The sequence below is a fragment of the Petromyzon marinus genome, chromosome 62 (assembly GCF_048934315.1).
Source record: "Petromyzon marinus isolate PM22_M1 ecotype Great Lakes invasive population chromosome 62, UKy_Petmar_22M1.pri1.0, whole genome shotgun sequence".
NCBI lineage: Eukaryota > Metazoa > Chordata > Hyperoartia > Petromyzontiformes > Petromyzontidae > Petromyzon > Petromyzon marinus.
The window spans coordinates 1333707-1352537 of NC_133728.1; the positions used below are offsets into that span (position 1 = coordinate 1333707).

The 18831-nt window shown below is 51.8% G+C and overlaps 1 protein-coding gene across 2 annotated transcripts in view; it reads right to left on the reverse strand.

Annotated features, from left to right (window-relative positions):
• The window catches only part of LOC116955884 (uncharacterized), a 64006-nt gene extending 50987 nt beyond the window's left edge, over window positions 1-13019 (reverse strand). The window contains exon 1 of one of the 2 annotated variants that reach the window (XM_032977213.2): window positions 12623-13019. In XM_032977213.2, the coding sequence (XP_032833104.2) occupies window positions 12623-12692 (70 nt within the window). In that variant the 5' untranslated portion in view covers window positions 12693-13019. The remainder of the gene's footprint in view (window positions 1-12622) is intronic. The other variant, XM_032977214.2, reaches the window with a different exon arrangement.
• Window positions 13020-18831: the final 5812 nt, after the last annotated feature.

Below are 18831 nucleotides of genomic sequence, written 5' to 3' on the forward strand. Positions count from 1 at the left end.
CACCATCACCACCAGCACCACCAGCACCAACACCACCAACACCACCAACACCACCACCAGCACCACCAACACCACCACCAGCACCACCACCACCACCAGCAGCACCACCAGCAGCACCACCAGCTGGCTGAGTGTTTTTCGTGATGATTGAGTCAGAAGGGGTTCTAGGAACGACAGCGAGCCAGGAGGGGGGTGGGTGGGTTACAGTGTTAGGGGAACTCGCCACATTTAGACGCGGTTGGGGGTCATCGGATGTCAACTCGAGACTGTCCACCCCTAGACTGTACACAGTCCACCCCTAGACTGTACACAGTCCACCCCTTGACTGTTCACAGTCCACCCCTAGACTGTGTACAGTCCACCACGAGACTGTACACAGTCCACCACGAGACTGTACACAGTCCACCACGAGACTGTACACAGTCCACCCCTAGACTGTACACAATCCACCACGAGACAGTCCACCCCTAGACTATACACAGTCCACCACGAGACTGTACACAGTCCACCCCTAGACTGTACACAATCCACCACGAGACAGTCCACCACGAGACTGTACACAGTCCACCCCTAGACTGTACACAGTCCACCACGAGACTGTACACAGTCCACCCCTAGACTGTACACAATCCACCACGAGACAGTCCACCACGAGACTGTACACAGTCCACCCCTAGACTGTACACAGTCCACCCCTAGACTGTACACAGTCCACCACGAGACTGTACACAGTCCACCCCTAGACTGTACACAATCCACCACGAGACAGTCCACCACGAGACTGTACACAGTCCACCCCTAGACTGTACACAGTCCATCCCTAGACTGTACACAGTCCACCACGAGACTGTACACAGTCCACCCCTAGACTGTACACAATCCACCACGAGACAGTCCACCACGAGACTGTACACAATCCACCACGAGACAGTCCACCACGAGACTGTACACAGTCCACCACGAGACTGTACAGTCTTCATCCACCTCATGTTGGTGCCGCGCCCGGAGATCGGGCAGCGTTGTGTCCGCCACTGTGGTAGCATCCACCTCCACCACCACTCCACCACCACTCCACCACTCCACCACCACTCCACCTCCACCACCACTCCACCTCCTCCACCACTCCACCACCACTCCACCTCCACCACCACTCCACCTCCTCCACCACTCCACCACCACTCCACCACCACTCCACCACCACTCCACCTCCACCACCACTCCACCACCACCACTCCACCTCCACCACCACTCCACCTCCACCACCACTCCACCACCACTCCACCTCCACCACTCCACCACCACTCCACCTCCACCACCACTCCACCTCCACCACCACTCCACCACCACTCCACCACCACTCCACCTCCACCACTCCACCTCCACCACCACTCCACCACCACTCCACCACCACTCCACCACCACTCCACCACCACTCCACCACCACTCCACCTCCACCACCACTCCACCACCACTCCACCACCACCACCACTCCACCTCCACCACCACTCCACCTCCACCACCACTCCACCTCCACCACCACTCCACCACCACTCCATCACCACCACCACCACCACTCCACCTCCACCACTCCACCACCACTCCACCTCCACCACCACTCCACCACCACTCCACCTCCACCACCACTCCACCACCACTCCACCACCACTCCACCTCCACCACTCCACCTCCACCACCACTCCACCTCCACCACCACTCCACCACCACTACCAACAACACCACCACTTCACCACTGCCACCACCACCACCACTCCACCGGATTAATTCGATCTCCACGACGCGGTTGTTAGAACCGTGGGCACATTCAGTGAGCGCGCAAGCGAGACAGTGGGCGAGTGAGTGAGTAGGTGAGTGAGTGAGTAGCTGAGTGAGTGAGTGAGTAGGTGAGTGAGTGAGTAGGTGAGTGAGTAGGTGAGTGAGTGAGTGAGTAGGTGAGTGAGTGAGTGAGTAGGTGAGTGAGCGAGTGAGTGGGCGAGTGAGTGAGTAGGCGAGTGAGTGAAACAGTGACTGAGTGGGTGAGTGAGTGAGCCATCGAGAGAGTGAGTAGGTGAGTGAGTAGGCGAGTGAGTGAGTAGGTGAGTGAGTAGGCGAGTGAGTGAGTAGGCGAGTGAGTAGGTGAGTAGGTGAGTGAAGAAGTGAGTGACTGAGTGGGTGAGTGAGTGAGCCATCGAGAGAGTGAGTAGGTGAGTGGGTACGCGAGTGAGTGAGTAGGCGAGTGAGTAGGTGAGTAGGTGAGTGAAGAAGTGAGTGACTGAGTGGGTGAGTGAGTGAGCCATCGAGAGAGTGAGTGGGTGAGTGAAACAGTGACTGAGTGGGTGAGTGAAACAGTGACTGAGTGGGTGAGTGAGTGGGTGGGTGAGTGGGTGGGTGAGTGAGTAGGCGAGTGAGTAGGTGAGTGAGTAGGTGAGTGAGTAGGTGAGTGACTGAGTAGGTGAGTGAGTCAGTAGATGAGTGAGTAGGCGAGTGAGTGAGTAGGTGAGTGAGTAGGCGAGTGAGTGAGTAGGTGAGTGAATAGGCGAGTGAGTGAGTAGGTGAGAGAGTACGTGAGTGAGTGAGTGAGAAGGTGAGTGAGTAGACAAGTGAGTAGGTGAGTGAGTAGATGAGTGAGTGAGTAGGTGAGTGAGTAGGCGAGTGAGTGAGTGAGTAGGTGAGTGAGTGAGTGGGTGAGTGAGTACGTGAGTGAGTGGGTGAGTGAGTGAGGTGAGTGAGTAGGCAAGTGAGTGAGTAGGTGAGTGAGTGAGTAGGTGAGTGAGTGAGTGAGTAGGTGAGTGAGTAAGCGAGTGAGTGAGTAGGTGAGTGAGTGAGTAGGTGAGTGAGTGAGTGAGTAGGTGAGTGAGTGAGTGAGTAGGTGAGTGAGTAGGCGAGCGAGTGAGTGAGTAGGCGAGCGAGTGAGTGGGTGAGTGAGTGAGTAGGTGAGTGAGTAGGCGAGTGAGTGAGTGAGTAGGTGAGTGAGTAGGCGAGCGAGTGAGTGAGTAGGTGAGTGACTGAGTGGGTGAGTGAGTAGGCGATCGAGTGAGTGAGTAGGTGAGTGACTGAGTGAGTGAGTAGGTGAGTGACTGAGTGGGTGAGTGAGTAGGTGAGTGAGTAGGCGAGTGAGTGAGTGAGTAGGTGAGTGAGTAGGCGAGCGAGTGAGTGAGTAGGTGAGTGACTGAGTGGGTGAGTGAGTGAGTAGGTGAGTGAGTAGGCGAGTGAGTGAGTGAGTAGGTGAGTGAGTAGGCGAGCGAGTGAGTGAGTAGGTGAGTGAGTAGGCGAGTGAGTAGGCGAACGAGTGAGTGAGTAGGTGAGTGACTGAGTGGGTGAGTGAGTAGGCGAGCGAGTGAGTGAGTAGGTGAGTGACTGAGTGAGTGAGTAGGCGAGCGAGTGAGTGAGTAGGTGAGTGACTGAGTGGGTGAGTAAGTAGGTGAGTGACTGAGTGAGTGAGTAGGTGAGTGACTGAGTGGGTGAGTGAGTGAGTAGGTGAGTGACTGAGTGGGTGAGTGAGTAGGTGAGTGACTGAGTGGGTGAGTGAGCGAGTGACTGAGTAGGTGAGTGACTGAGTGGGTGAGTGAGTGAGTAGGTGAGTGACTGAGTGGGTGAGTGAGTAGGTGAGTGACTGAGTGGGTGAGTGAGTAGGTGAGTGACTGAGTGAGTGAGTAGGTGAGTGACTGAGTGAGTGAGTAGGTGAGTGACTGAGTGAGTGAGTAGGTGAGTGACTGAATGGGTGAGTGAGTAGGTGAGTGACTGAGTGGGTGAGTGACTGAGTGGGTGAGTGAGTAGGTGAGTGACTGAGTGGGTGAGTGAGTCAGTAGGTGAGTGACTGAGTGGGTGAGTGAGTGAGTAGGTGAGTGAGTGAGTGGGTGAGTGAGTGAGTAGGTGAGTGAGTGAGTAGGTGAGTGACTGAGAGGGTGAGTGAGTGAGTAGGTGAGTGACTGAGTGGGTGAGTGAGTGAGTGAGTAGGTGAGTGACTGAGTGGGTGAGTGACTGAGTGGGTGAGTGAGTAGGTGAGTGACTGAGTGGGTGAGTGAGTGAGTAGGTGAGTGACTGAGTGACTGAGTGAGTGAGTAGGTGAGTGACTGAGTGGGTGAGTGAGTAGGTGAGTGACTGAGTGGGTGAGTGAGTAGGTGAGTGACTGAGTGGGTGAGTGACTGAGTGGGTGAGTGAGTAGGTGAGTGACTGAGTGGGTGAGTGAGTGAGTAGGTGAGTGACTGAGTGGGTGAGTGAGTGAGTAGGTGAGTGAGTGAGTGGGTGAGTGAGTGAGTAGGTGAGTGAGTGAGTGAGTAGGTGAGTGACTGAGAGGGTGAGTGAGTGAGTAGGTGAGTGACTGAGTGGGTGAGTGAGTGAGTGAGTAGGTGAGTGACTGAGTGGGTGAGTGACTGAGTGGGTGAGTGAGTAGGTGAGTGACTGAGTGGGTGAGTGAGTGAGTAGGTGAGTGACTGAGTGACTGAGTGAGTGAGTGAGTAGGTGAGTGACTGAGTGGGTGAGTGAGTAGGTGAGTGACTGAGTGGGTGAGTGAGTGGGTGAGTGACTGAGTGGGTGACTGAGTAGGTGAGTGACTGAGTGGGTGAGTGAGTAGGTGAGTGACTGAGTGGGTGACTGAGTGAGTGAGTGAGTAGGTGAGTGACTGAGTCGGTGGGTGAGTGAGTGAGTAGGTGAGTGACTGAGTGAGTGACTGAGTGGGTGAGTGACTGAGTGAGTGACTGAGTGGGTGAGTGAGTGAGTGACTGAGTGAGTGACTGAGTGGGTGAGTGAGTGAGCCATCGAGACAGTGAGCGAGTATAAACGGCCACGCCACAGTTCAGAACGCGCGTGCGGAATAAATCGTCCGGGGCTCTACGAGCCTGGGGCCTGTCGGTTCTACGACTCCTATCTCCCGGCGCGGCACCTGACACAAGAAGGGTGGGCCCGTCTTGATTTGACTGCAGGAATCCTTACTCTGTGGTTCTTTCAGAAACTCGCCCACAAGGGCGGGAGAGTTTCTGGAATTCTACCCCCCCCGAAGTGTTAAACAGCAGAAAAAAATGATCGCGCTGTCCGTCAGCTGATGGCAAGTGCCACGTGGTGCAGCCTGTGACGTCACGCAGCCCCCACATTTATTTATTTATTTGTGTGGGGGGGGGGGTGGGGAGGGAAATCCGATGAGCTATGAAGCTCTTTTTGGTTTTCTCTCTCTCTCTCTCTCACAGATGTTCACGTAGGGGCCACGGGGTTAAGACTATTGCAGCAAACGATGGCGTGCGAGACGCATCGGAAAGATGACGGAAAAAAAAGGTTTTAAAAAGTCTATATATACAATATAAAAATGTGTTTATTTATTTACCAGGCAAGGCTCACAGAGATATATATTCGATAGATATTCGATATATAGTATGTATAATATGGTAAGTAAAAAAAGATAGTATTTTTATTTGCATATTTTAGAATATAGTTCTATATATATAATTCTATATATAGAATTCTATATATATAGAATTATATTATCTTACACGGATAGAATATATTGTGGAACAAAGACAAAGATCCCCCGTACAGCCTTAACAGACTGTAGGGGCAAGTGCTGTTAGCGAGCACCTATGAAGGCCGGCACGGCACACAAGGGGGTGGGTGGCCAGCACCACGCCCGACCGCCTTTGTCTCCCCAGTGGCGATGTTTACTACACACCGCACCAGCTACTCATTTGAGGCCGAGTCGACCTAGGGGAGGCCCAGGACCGGTTCAGGTAATCGTCACCGGTGTTGGCCGTGAGCGGGAATCGAACTGGGGTCGCCGGGTTCGTCACGCAGCATAGCGCTAACCGCTGCACCACCGCTCCCCCCCCGCCACCACCACCACCACCACCCCGCCAGCACCACCACCACCACCACCACGTGTACAACAACAGCAACAACCGGTGGTGACGTCACCACGGCGCTTGTGCCAAGCTAGGTGCACACGCACGCGCGCGCGCGTGACTGAGTGGGCACATGGGAGCGGTGACGAACTACAACACCAACAACAACAACACCAACAACAAACACAAACACGAGAAACTTTTACTCAAACCGAAGTAAAACGTTTCGTGAGTCAAAATGAGGACAGCTTCCGTGCGGCTGGTTGCTGGACGCTCGGCGTCTTCGCGCCACGTGACGAGCAATTTGCCCGACATTTGCGTCGAAATTCTGCCAAATCGCCCGATCGCGATGCTGCTGGATAACTATCGATTGATAATCGATGGTGATGCTGCATACTCGATGGTGATGCTGAATAATCGATGGTGATGCTGCATTATCGATCGGTAATGGATGGTGACGCTGCCTAATCGATGGTGATGCTGATGATGATGCTGCTGCTGCTTTCAATGTCATCACCGGCGAAACTTGACGGCACTCAGATAATATTTTATACTGGTAGGAACGAAGTTGTGAACTGAGTGTACCAGCCTGCAATAGATTAATGTGTCCGTCCGTCCGTCCCCTTTCAATACTTTAACGAAGTGAAATCTCGTGCTGTTGGGTGTAAAAAAAATATTCCACTGTTCCTACCAGCCCACCCTGCAAGGACCTGTTTATTTTATTCTCATTCCACGTGGGTGACTTTACCGAAAGAGCCAAGGAAGACGAATCCTTGCGGTCGCGAAAGCTTTAAAATGGAAACACTGTCCAAGTTGTGTGGTGTCTTGGCAGTGGCGAAACAAACGGGCGCCGGGTCGCTCCTCCGTCGTGTGGTGGACGGGCATCACGACACATTTGTACCCACAAAGCGGACGCGTGAATGGGACGCGAATGTTGTTCCGCTCCGTTGCCCGCCGCAACTCGCAGCGATTAGCGCGCGGTTGGCTACGTACGGTGCGGAAGGAGTTCAACTACACAGACTCAACACTACCCATAGACTCAACACTACCCACGTAGACGTTGAACTAGAAACTCAGCAAATTCCGTTTCGCATTTTACGTTACCAGCTAAGGCCATGTAACGAATGAGATGCTTTGCGGTTTGTTTTTTTTATTGTTAGAAGCGACCTTGACCATGACGGATGAGAGCTCGCTCGTCATCATCATCATCGCCACCACCACGTGGACACGCGCAGCAGACAGATACTCGAAACGTGTGACGTTGAGTTTCAATGTGGAGGGGAAATCCGGAGGACCCGGAGAACAAACCACGCCGACACGGGGAGAGAAACACGGCACGTTTCAAATGTACAGCGGCAGGCGTCAGGGTCGGGATCGAACACACGACTTCCTGTATACCAGGCGAGGTAGTGAACATCTTCCACGCCCTGCCCCCCCCCCGATTCGCCCGCTACCCCTTAGCGGAACGGCTCTAATGAGACGTTAAGAGGCGATGCGAGGTAGCGGCCATGGACTGACGCTGCACATGGAGTGACACTACACATAGACTCAACACTGCCCATAGACTGACACTACACATAGGCTCAACTCTACCCATAGACTGACACTGCCCATAGACTCAACACTACCCATAGACTGACACTACCCATAGACTCAACACTTCCCATAGACTGACAATGCACATGGACTGACACTGCCCATAGATTCAACACTACCCATAGACTGACACTGCCCATAGACTGACACTACCCATAGACTGACACTACCCATAGACTGACACTACCCATAGACTGACACTACCCATAGACTGACAGTGCCCATAGACTGACACTACACATGGACTGACACTACCCATAGACTGACAGTGCCCATAGACTGACACTACACATGGAGTGACACTACCCATAGACTGACACTACCCATAGACTGACACTACCCATAGACTGACACTGCCCATAGACTGACACTACCCATAGACTGACACTACCCATAGACTGACACTACCCATAGACTGACACTACCCATAGACTGACAGTGCCCATAGACTGACACTACACATGGACTGACACTACCCATAGACTGACAGTGCCCATAGACTGACACTACACATGGAGTGACACTACCCATAGACTGACACTACCCATAGACTGACACTACCCATAGACTGACACTGCCCATAGACTGACACTGCCCATAGACTGACACTACCCATAGACTGACACTACCCATAGACTGACACTACCCATAGACTAACACTACCCATAGACTGACACTACCCATAGACGGACACTGCCCATAGACTGACACTGCCCATAGACTGACACTACCGATAGACTGACACTACCCATAGACTGACACTACCCATAGACTGACACTACCCATAGACTGACAATGCCCATAGACTGACACTGCCCATAGACTGACACTGCCCATAGACTGACACGGCCCATAGACTGACACTACACATAGACTGACACTACCCATAGACTGACACTACCCATAGACTGACACTACCCATAGACTGACACTGCCCATAGACTGACACTGCCCATAGACTGACACTACCCATAGACTGACACTACCCATAGACTGACACTACCCATAGACTGACACTACACATAGACTGACACTACCCATAGACTGACACTACCCATAGACTGACACTACACATAGACTGACACTACCCATAGACTGACACTACACATAGACTGACACTACCCATAGACTGACACTACCCATAGACTGACACTACCCATAGACTGACAGTGCCCATAGACTGACACTACACATGGAGTGACACTACCCATAGACTGACACTACCCATAGACGGACACTACCTATAGACTAACACTACCCATAGACTGACACTACCCATAGACTGACACTACCCATGGAGTGACACTACCCATAGACTGACACTACACATAGACTGACACTACCCATAGACTGACACTGCCCATAGACTGACACTAGACACAGACTGACACTACCCATAGACTGACACTACCCATAGACTGACACTACCCATAGACTGACACTGCCCATAGACTGACACTACCCATAGACTGACACTACCCATAGACTGACACTACCCATAGACTAACACTACCCATAGACTGACACTACCCATAGACGGACACTGCCCATAGACTGACACTGCCCATAGACTGACACTGCCCATAGACTGACACTACCGATAGACTGACACTACCCATAGACTGACACTACCCATAGACTGACACTACCCATAGACTGACACTGCCCATAGACTGACACTACCCATAGACTGACACTACCCATAGACTGACACTACCCATAGACTGCCACTACCCATAGACTGCCACTACCCATAGACTGACACTACCCATAGACTGACACTACCCATAGACTGACACTGCCCATAGACTGACACTGCACATAGACTGACACTGCCCATAGACTGACACTGCCCATAGACTGACACTGCCCATAGACTGACACGGCCCATAGACTGACACTACACATAGACTGACACTACCCATAGACTGACACTACCCATAGACTGACACTACCCATAGACTGACACTGCCCATAGACCGACACTGCCCATAGACTGACACTACCCATAGACTGACACTACCCATAGACTGACACTACACATAGACTGACACTACCCATAGACTGACACTACCCATAGACTAACACTACCCATAGACTGACACTGCCCATAGACTGACACTGCCCATAGACTGACACTACCCATAGACTGACACTACCCATAGACTGACACTACCCATAGACTGACACTACACATAGACTGACACTACCCATAGACTGACACTACACATAGACTGACACTACCCATAGACTGACACTACCCATAGACTAACACTACCCATAGACTGACACTGCCCATAGACTGACACTGCCCATAGACTGACACTACCCATAGACTGACACTACCCATAGACTGACACTACCCATAGACTGACACTACCCATAGACTGACACTGCCCATAGACTGACACTGCCCATAGACTGACACTACACATGGACTGACACTACCCATAGACTGACACTACCCATAGACTGACACGGCCCATAGACTGACACTACCCATAGACTGACACTGCCCATAGACTGACACTACCCATAGACTGACACTACCCATAGACTGACACTACCCATAGACTGACACTGCCCATAGACTGACACTGCCCATAGACTGACACTACACATGGACTGACACTACCCATAGACTGACACTACCCATAGACTACACGGCCCATAGACTGACACTACCCATAGACTGACACTACCCATAGACTGACACTGCCCATAGACTGACACTACACATCGAATGACACTGCACATGGAGTTACACTACCCATAGACTGACACTACCCATGGAGTGGCATTCCACCACCGATTCGCACGGCTGGCCACGTCACGGTGTCGGATTGTGAAAAGGAATCACTTTGTGATCACTTTCAGGACGAGAGAGAGATCACTTTGTGATCACTTTGTGATTGCGAACCTCGGCTCACCCAGCGACGCCGACCTTTGGAAGCCACTCAGAGCCGCACACTTTTACATCTCAATTGGAAACTATAATTTAATGTTGGACAAACTCCACTCACTCTACAGAACAGGGCAGGAGAGAGAGAGAGAGAACACACAAACTCCACACACTCTGTAGTACAGGGGGAGACCACACAAACTCCACTCACTCTGTAGAACAAGGTGAGAGAGAGAACACACAAACTCCACTCACTCTGTAGAAGAGGGTGAGAGAGAGATCACACAAACTCCACTCACTCTGTAGAACAGGGGGAGATCATACAAACTCCACTCACTCTGTAGAACAGGGGGAGATCACACAAACTCCACTCACTCACTCTGTAAAACAGGGGGAGATCACACGAACTCCACTCACTCACTCTGTAGAACAGGGGGAGATCACACGAACTCCACTCACTCACTCTGTAGAACATGGGGAGATCACACAAACTCCACTCACTCACTCTGTAGAACAAGGTGAGAGAGAGAACACACAAACTCCACTCACTCTGTAGAACAGGGTGAGAGAGATAACACACAAACTCCACTCACTCTGTAGAACAGGGTGAGAGAGATAACACACAAACTCCACTCACTCTGTAGAACAGGGTGAGAGAGAGAACAGACAAACTCCACTCACTCTGTAGAACAGAGGGAGATCATACAAACTCCACTCACTCACTCACTCTGTAGTACAGGGGGAGATCACATAAACTCCACCCACTCACTCTGTAGAACAAGGTGAGAGAGAGAACACACAAACTCCACTCACTCTGTAGAACAGGGGGAGATCACACAAACGCCACTCACTCTGTAGAACAGGGGGAGATCACACAAACTCCATTCACTCACTCTGTAGAACAGGGGGAGATCACACAAACTCCACTCACTCTTATTCTGTGGAACAGTGGGAGATCACACAAACTCCACTCACTCACTCTGTAGAACAGGGGGAGATCACACAAACTCCACTCACTCACTCTGTAGAACAGGGGGAGATCACACAAACTCCACTCACTCACTCTGTAGAACAGGGGGAGATCACACAAACGCCACTCACTCTGTAGAACAGGGGGAGATCACACAAACTCCATTCACTCACTCTGTAGAACAGGGGGAGATCACACGAACTCCACTCACTCACTCTGTAGAACAGGGAGAGATCACACAAATACCACTCACTCACTCTGTAGAACAAGGTGAGAGAGAGAACACACACACTGCACTCACTCTGTAGAACAGGGTGAGAGAGAGAAAACACAGAAACTCAACTCACTCTGTAGAACAAGGTGAGAGTGAACACACAAACTCCACTCACTCTACAGAACATGGTGAGAGAGAGAACACAAACTCCACTCACTCTGTAGAACAGGGTGAGAGAGAGAACACAAACTCCACTCACTCTGTAGAACAGGGTGAGACAGAGAACACACAAACTCCACTCACTCTGTAGAACAGGGGGAGATCTCACAAACTCCACTCACTCTGTAGAACAGGGGGAGATCATACAAACTCCACTCACTCTGTAGAACAGGGGGAGATCACACAAACTCCATTCACTCTGTAGAACAGGGGGAGATCACACAAACTCCACTCACTCTGTAGAACAAGGTGAGAGAGAGAACACACAAACTCCACTCACTCTGTAGAACAAGGTGAGACAGAGAACACAAACTCCACTCACTCTGTAGAACAGGGTGAGAGAGAACATACAAACTCCACTCACTCTGTAGAACAAGGTGAGAGTGAACACACAAACTACACTCACTCTGTAGAATAGGGTGAGAGAGAGAACACAAACTCCACTCACTCTGTAGAACAGGGTGAGAGAGTGAACGCAAACTCCACTCACTCTGTAGAATAGGGTGAGAGAGATAACACACAAACTCCACTAACTCTGTAGAACAGGGTGAGAGAGTGAACACAAACTCCACCCACTCACTCTGTAGAACAAGGTGAGATCACACAAACTCCACTCACTCTGTAGAACAAGGTGAGATCACACAAACTCCACTCACTCTGTAGAACAAGGTGAGAGAGAGAACACAAACTCCACTCACTCTACAGAACAGGGTGAAAGAGAGAACACACACACTCCACTCACTCTGTAGAACAGGGTGAGAGAGAGAACACACAAACTCCACCCACTCACTCTGTAGAACAGGGCGAGAGAGATCACACAAACTCCACTCACTCTACAGAACAGGGTGAGAGAGAACTCAATCTAACACGGACAATTGCATTCGGAAGTCATTTACCTGGGAACTGAAGGCAACTTGACCTCGCCTTGTGCACCACGTGCTGCTCTGAGGCTCTGTCCTCCAGCATGACGCGCGTCAACACCGCCAAAGCCTCGCGTGCTGAGTTCAACACCGGCTACCGGCTATTGCCTATCGCGTGCACTGCAGATGCACCGTCTCACAAACTTACGGGGGGGGGGGTTAAGTTCAAGTCGTGGGGAACCTTCTGGGGGTTCTTGTCAGGGGGGCTTCGAAGTTTAAAAAAAAAAGTTTTTTTCGTTTGCTGCCCATGCAATTTGCAATTCGCCACCCACCCGGGGCCACGCTCTGAGACCTACAAATTTTGACCGGCGCGCGGCTGCCCACGCGCTCTTTGATAGCGCGCCGAGGCCGCTCCTTATATAGGGGCCGTCCGCCCTTCTGGGGGGGGGGAATGGGCGGAGCGAGGAGTGGGCGTGGCCGTTCGCCTTATATGGGGGTTTTCGTGGGAGGGCGGCGCTTGGAGATGGTTGGGTGGGGGGGGGAGTTACTCAGTGGGCGTGGTCGTTGCCGTATGTGGGGCTGGGGGCGGGGGCTGGAATCGCGAGGGGTGTAGTGGAGTTGAGGTGGGCGTTGTCATTGCCATATATGGGGTGTGGGGGGGGGTTGGGGAATGTGAGGGGGCGTAAGGGAGTGGAGGTGGGCGTGGTAACCACTTGGAATCCCTCGGGGTCTCTACGTCGCTCAGTCTCTGTGTGTCTCTGTGTGTGTCTGCGTGTCTGTGTGTCTGTCTCTGTGTGTGTCTGTGTGTGTGTCTGTGTGTCTGTGTGTGTGTCTCTGTGTGTGTCTGTGTGTGTGTCTGTGTGTGTGTCTGTCTCTGTGTGTGTCTGTGTGTGTGTCTGTCTGTGTGTGTCTGTGTGTGTCTGTGTGTGTGTCTGTGTGTGTGTGTCTGTCTGTGTGTGTCTGTGTGTGTCTGTGTGTGTGTCTGTGTGTGTCTGTGTGTGTGTCTGTGTGTGTGTGTGTGTGTCTGTCTGTGTGTGTCTATGTGTGTTTGTGTGTGTGTCTGCGTGTGTGTCTGTGTGTCTGCGTGTGTGTCTGTGTGTCTCTGTGTGTGTGTCTGTGTGTGTGTGTCTCTGTGTGTGTGTCTGTGTGTGTGTCTGTGTGTCTGCGTGTGTGTCTGTGTGTGTGTCTGTGTGTGTCTGTGTGTCTGTGTGTGTGTCTCTGTGTGTGTCTCTGTGTGTGTCTGTCTGTGTGTCTGCGTGTGTGTCTGTGTGTGTCTGTGTGTCTCTGTGTGTGTCTCTGTGTGTGTGTCTGTGTGTGTGTCTGTGTGTGTCTCTGTGCGTGTCTGTGTGTGTGGTCTGTCTCTGTGTGTCTGTGTGTGTGTCTGTGTGTGTCTGTGTGTCTGTCTGTGTGTGTCTGTGTGTATGTCTGTGTGTGTGTGGTGTGTCTCTGACCTTGTCAAGGCCTATGTTACCATCAGAAGGCCTGGGCGCTGGGTTGTTCTTCGTGCTTTTGGAGTCCCTGACCCTCTGCTCACGATCATTAAGGACCTTCATGATGGTGAGCGGGACCGGGTAAATCTACGTGGCCGGGAGTCAGAGCCATTCCCTGTACACCTTGGGGTGCGACAGGGATGTCCTCTGGCTCCCACATTATTTAACATCTATTTTGACCACGTAGTTCGTGAAGCCTTCAATAGCTGTACCGGGGGAATCTCCATATGGTACAGATATAATGGGAGACTGATCGATGCCCGGGTGCGGTCAAGGGATGGCTCCCTATTGCTCAACCACGTTATGTATGCCGATGATTTGGTAATAGCTGCTCATTCAGAGGAGGAGTTGGAGACGCTGCTGCTGAGACTGGAGCGTGCCACTAAGAGGTGGGGCCTTACCATCAGCCCCACCAAACTAAGCACCTGCCTGGGTATTTTGTACCATCGGACACTCCACCCCCACAACTCCCAATCGGTGATGGGGCAGTTGTGGGGAGAGTGGAGAGTTTCCCATACCTGGGCAGTGTGCTCATGACCGGCTCCAGTTTAACAGCAGAGGTCTCACTCCGAATCAGTCGAGCGGCAATATCTTTTCATTGGTTGCGTAACGCTGTGTGGAAGCTACCTGGTCTGTCGCTCTGCACTAAGCTTCAGGTCTTCTCGGCCTCGGTCATTCCCTCCCTTCTCTACGCTTGCGAAACGTGGACCCCCCTAATGGAACATCTTCGCCTGTTAGAAACATTTAGGCTGTACTGCCTACGATCCATCCTGGGTTTCACCATGCTGGATTGTGTGAGGAGCTCACAAATCCTTGAAAGATCTGGGCACGGTTCCATCGGTGAGCTCTTCCGGCAGGCAAGTCTGCATTGGCTGGGTCATGTAGCCCGCATGCCCAGCCACCGCATGCCGAAACAGCTTTTGTTCGGCCGGATCGAGGGGGCTAAACGGGCGCGGCACGGGCTAGAGAAGAGATGGAGTGATGTGGTACAGGAGGATGTGGAGCTGAGTGGACTTGCCGATGACTGGTACCAGCGGTGTCAAGATCGGCCTCTGTGGAGGAGGCTCGTGAAGGACGCTGCTACTGGGCAGTTGGAGGCAGTCGCCCTCCAACAACAACGGAGGGCGGAGGAGCGACGCTCACAACAACGAGCGGAGCGCCGGGTGGCTAAAGCACAGCAGGTTGGCATAGTAGGGGGCACAGGTGGTGCACCAGCCAGTCATCTCAGTCAGTCGACCCGTGGCACCTGGGTCTGCCCCGTGACCTCCTGCCAGCGGGCGTTCGATACTTCACGTGGCTTCAACGTGCACATAGCCTGGCACAAGCGTCGTGGTGACGTCACTGTCACTTAGTGGCGAATGGCGGTTGTTGTTGTTGTTTTCTCTGTGGGATTACCGTGCGGTCCATAGTTTGGGTTGCATGACTCACAATCTCGCTGCTGTGGCATTCTCGCGCCGCGGTGGCGAGGAGATGTTAACCACCTCGCCTGGTATACAGGAGGTCGTGGGTTCGATCGCGACCCTGACGATGCCTGCTCATGTATATTTGGAGTTTGTGTCTCTCTCATCATCATCACGGTGGCTATGAGATGTTGACTACCTCGCCTGGTCTACAGGAGGTCGTGGGTTCGATCGCGACCCTGACGATGCCTGCTGCTGATGTGTATTTGGAGTTTAAGGTGTCTCTCTCCCCGTGGTCGCGTGGATTTCTATCCGTGTCCACCGGATTTTCCCTCCACGTTTAGAATCAGCGTCACCACGCGTTTAGAGAATTTAGCTGCTGCTGTAAATATTCACGTGATGATGATGACGATCCCACCCTGTTGATCTATAATCTGTGGTCAGGTCACTTCTGAAATCTCTACGCATCTCTCAGGTTATCGCCAAACCCCTTTGCCCCTGATGAACGATATTGCCCCATAGATTTAGCACTGCACCATAGACTCATCACTACACCATAGAGTCAACACTGCCCACAGACTCATCACTACACCATAGACTCTTCACTACATCATAGATTCAACACTGCCCATAGACTCATCACTATACCATAGACCCAACACTGCACCCGGAACTCAACACTGCCCATAGACTCAGCACTAACCATAGACTCAGCACTGCCCCATAAACTCAATACTGCCTATACATTCAACACTGCACCATATACTCAACACTGCCCATGGACTCACCACTGCACCAAAGACTCACCACTGCCCCATAGACTCAACACTGCACCAAAAACTCAACACTGCACCATAAACTCAACACTGCCCATAGACTCATCACTACACCATATACCCTGCACTGCCCCATAGACTCATCACCGCCTAAAGACTCACCACTGCACCATAGACTCATCACTGCCCCATAGGCTCACCACTGCCCATAGACTCAACACTGCCCCATAGACTCAGCACTGCCCATAGACTCACCACTGCCCATAGACTCAGCACTGCCCCAAAGACTCACCACTGCCCATAGACTCAGCACTGCCCATAGACTCAGCACTGCACCATAAACTCAACACTGCCCATAGACTCACCACTGCCCATAGACTCATCACTACACCATAGACCCAGCACTGCCCCATAAACTCCACACTGCACCATAGACTCAACACTACCCATAGACTCAACACTGTCCATAGACTCTAAACTGCCCATAGACTTATCATTGTCCATAGACTCACCACCGCCGATAGATTCAGCACTGCCCCATAGACCCAGAACTGCCCCATAGACTCAGCATTGCACCATAGACCCAGAACTGCCCATAGACTCACCACTGCACCATAGACTCAACACTGCCCATAGACTCAACACTGCCCATAGCCTCAACACTGCACCATAGACTCAACACTGCCCATAGACTCAACACTGCACCATAGACTCAACACTGCACGATAGACTCAACACTGCCGATAGACTCAACACTGCACAATAGACTCAGTACTGCACCTTAGACTCAACACTGCACCATAGACACAGCACTGCACCATAAACTCAACACTGCCCATAGACTCAACACTGCCCATAGACTCAACACTGCACCATTGACTCAACACTGCCCATAGACTCAACACTGCACCATAGACTCAACACTGCCCATCGACTCAATACTGCCGATCGACTCAACACTGCCCATAGACTCAACACTGCACCATAGACTCAGCATTGCACCATAGACTCATCACTGCCCCATAGACTCAGCACTGCCCATCGACTCAATACTGCCCATCGACTCAATACTGCCGATCGACTCAACACTGCACCATAGACTCAGCACTGCACCATAGACTCATCACTGCCCAATAGACTCAGCACTGCACCATAGACTCAGCACTGCCCACGTCTCGGGGTTGCCCTGCTGTGGTTGCTGTGTCGGGGTTGCAGTGTCGGGGTTCACGTTCACCGAGCTTGTCGCAGGTGTAGCGTGCTTCGGAATGGGGAGTGGAGGGTGGTGGGGGGGGTGAGGAGTAGGGGGGTGAGGAGGGGGGAGGCGATTCCCGGAATGGGCTTGGCGTGCTGCTGATGTATCTATGGTGGACTTCTTTCGCGCTGTACGCAGTCAACCGTACTTTTCGGAGGTGCGGGGGTGGGGAAGTACAACAAACACAGCAGTGGTGAGTCGATGGTGCAGTGGTGAGACTATGGGCAGTGGTGAGTCTATGGTGCAGTGTTGAGTCTATGGGCAGTGTTGAGTCTATGGGTAATGCTGAGTCTATGGGCAGTGATGAGTCTAAGGGCAGTGATGAGTCTATGGGCAGTGTTGAGTCTATGGGCAGTGTTGAGACTATGGTGCAGTGTTGAGACTATGGTGCAGTGTTGAGTCTATGGTGCAGTAATGAGTATATGGGGCAGTGTTGAGTCTATGGACAGTGATGAGTATACGGGTAGTGTTGAGTCTATGTTTAGTGTTGAGTCTATGGGTGGTGTTGATTCTATGGCCAGTGTTGAGTCTATGGACAGTAATGAGTCTAAGGGCATTGGTGAGTCTATGGTGCAGTGTTGAGTCTATGGGTAGTGTTGAGTTTATGGGTAGTGTTGAGTCTATGGGTAGTGTTGATTCTATGGGTAGTGTTGAGTCTATGGGGCAGTGATGAGTCTATGGGCAGTGTTGAGTCTATGGACAGTGTTGAGTCTATGGGCAGTGTTGAGTCTATGAGCAGTGTTGAGTCTATGGGCAGTGTTGAGTCTATGGGCAGTGGTGAGTCTATGGGTAGTGTTGAGTCTGTGGGCAGTGCGGAGTCTGTGGGCAGTGTTGAGTCTATAGGCAGTGTTAAGTCTATGGTGCAGTGCTGAGTCTAGGGGCAGTGTTGAGTCTATGGGCAGTGTTGAGTCTATGGTGCAGTGTTGAGTCTATGGGCAGTATTGAGTCTATGGTGCAGTGTTGAGTCTATGGTGCAGTGTTGAGTCTATGGGCAGTTTTCATCTTCTTTGGTTCTTTCGGTAAAGTCACGTAGAATGAGAATAAAATAATAAATTGATAAAATAAAATAACACAATAATATTCTCACGACGTTTCGGCCACAACACAAGCGGCCTTCATCAGGTGAAGGGACGAGATTGTCTGGTAGGACAGCGCTGGAGTGAAAAAGCCACGTTCAGATCACGACCTTTAAGCTGTGTGAGAGGAAACAAAGCGCCTTGACAAAGGAATTAGCATAGAATTTAGCATTGAAATGGCTGAGTGATTAGCTTGTGACTGGTCACAGAAATGGCTATGTTAAAAGTTAAAGCATACACATCCGCAGAGG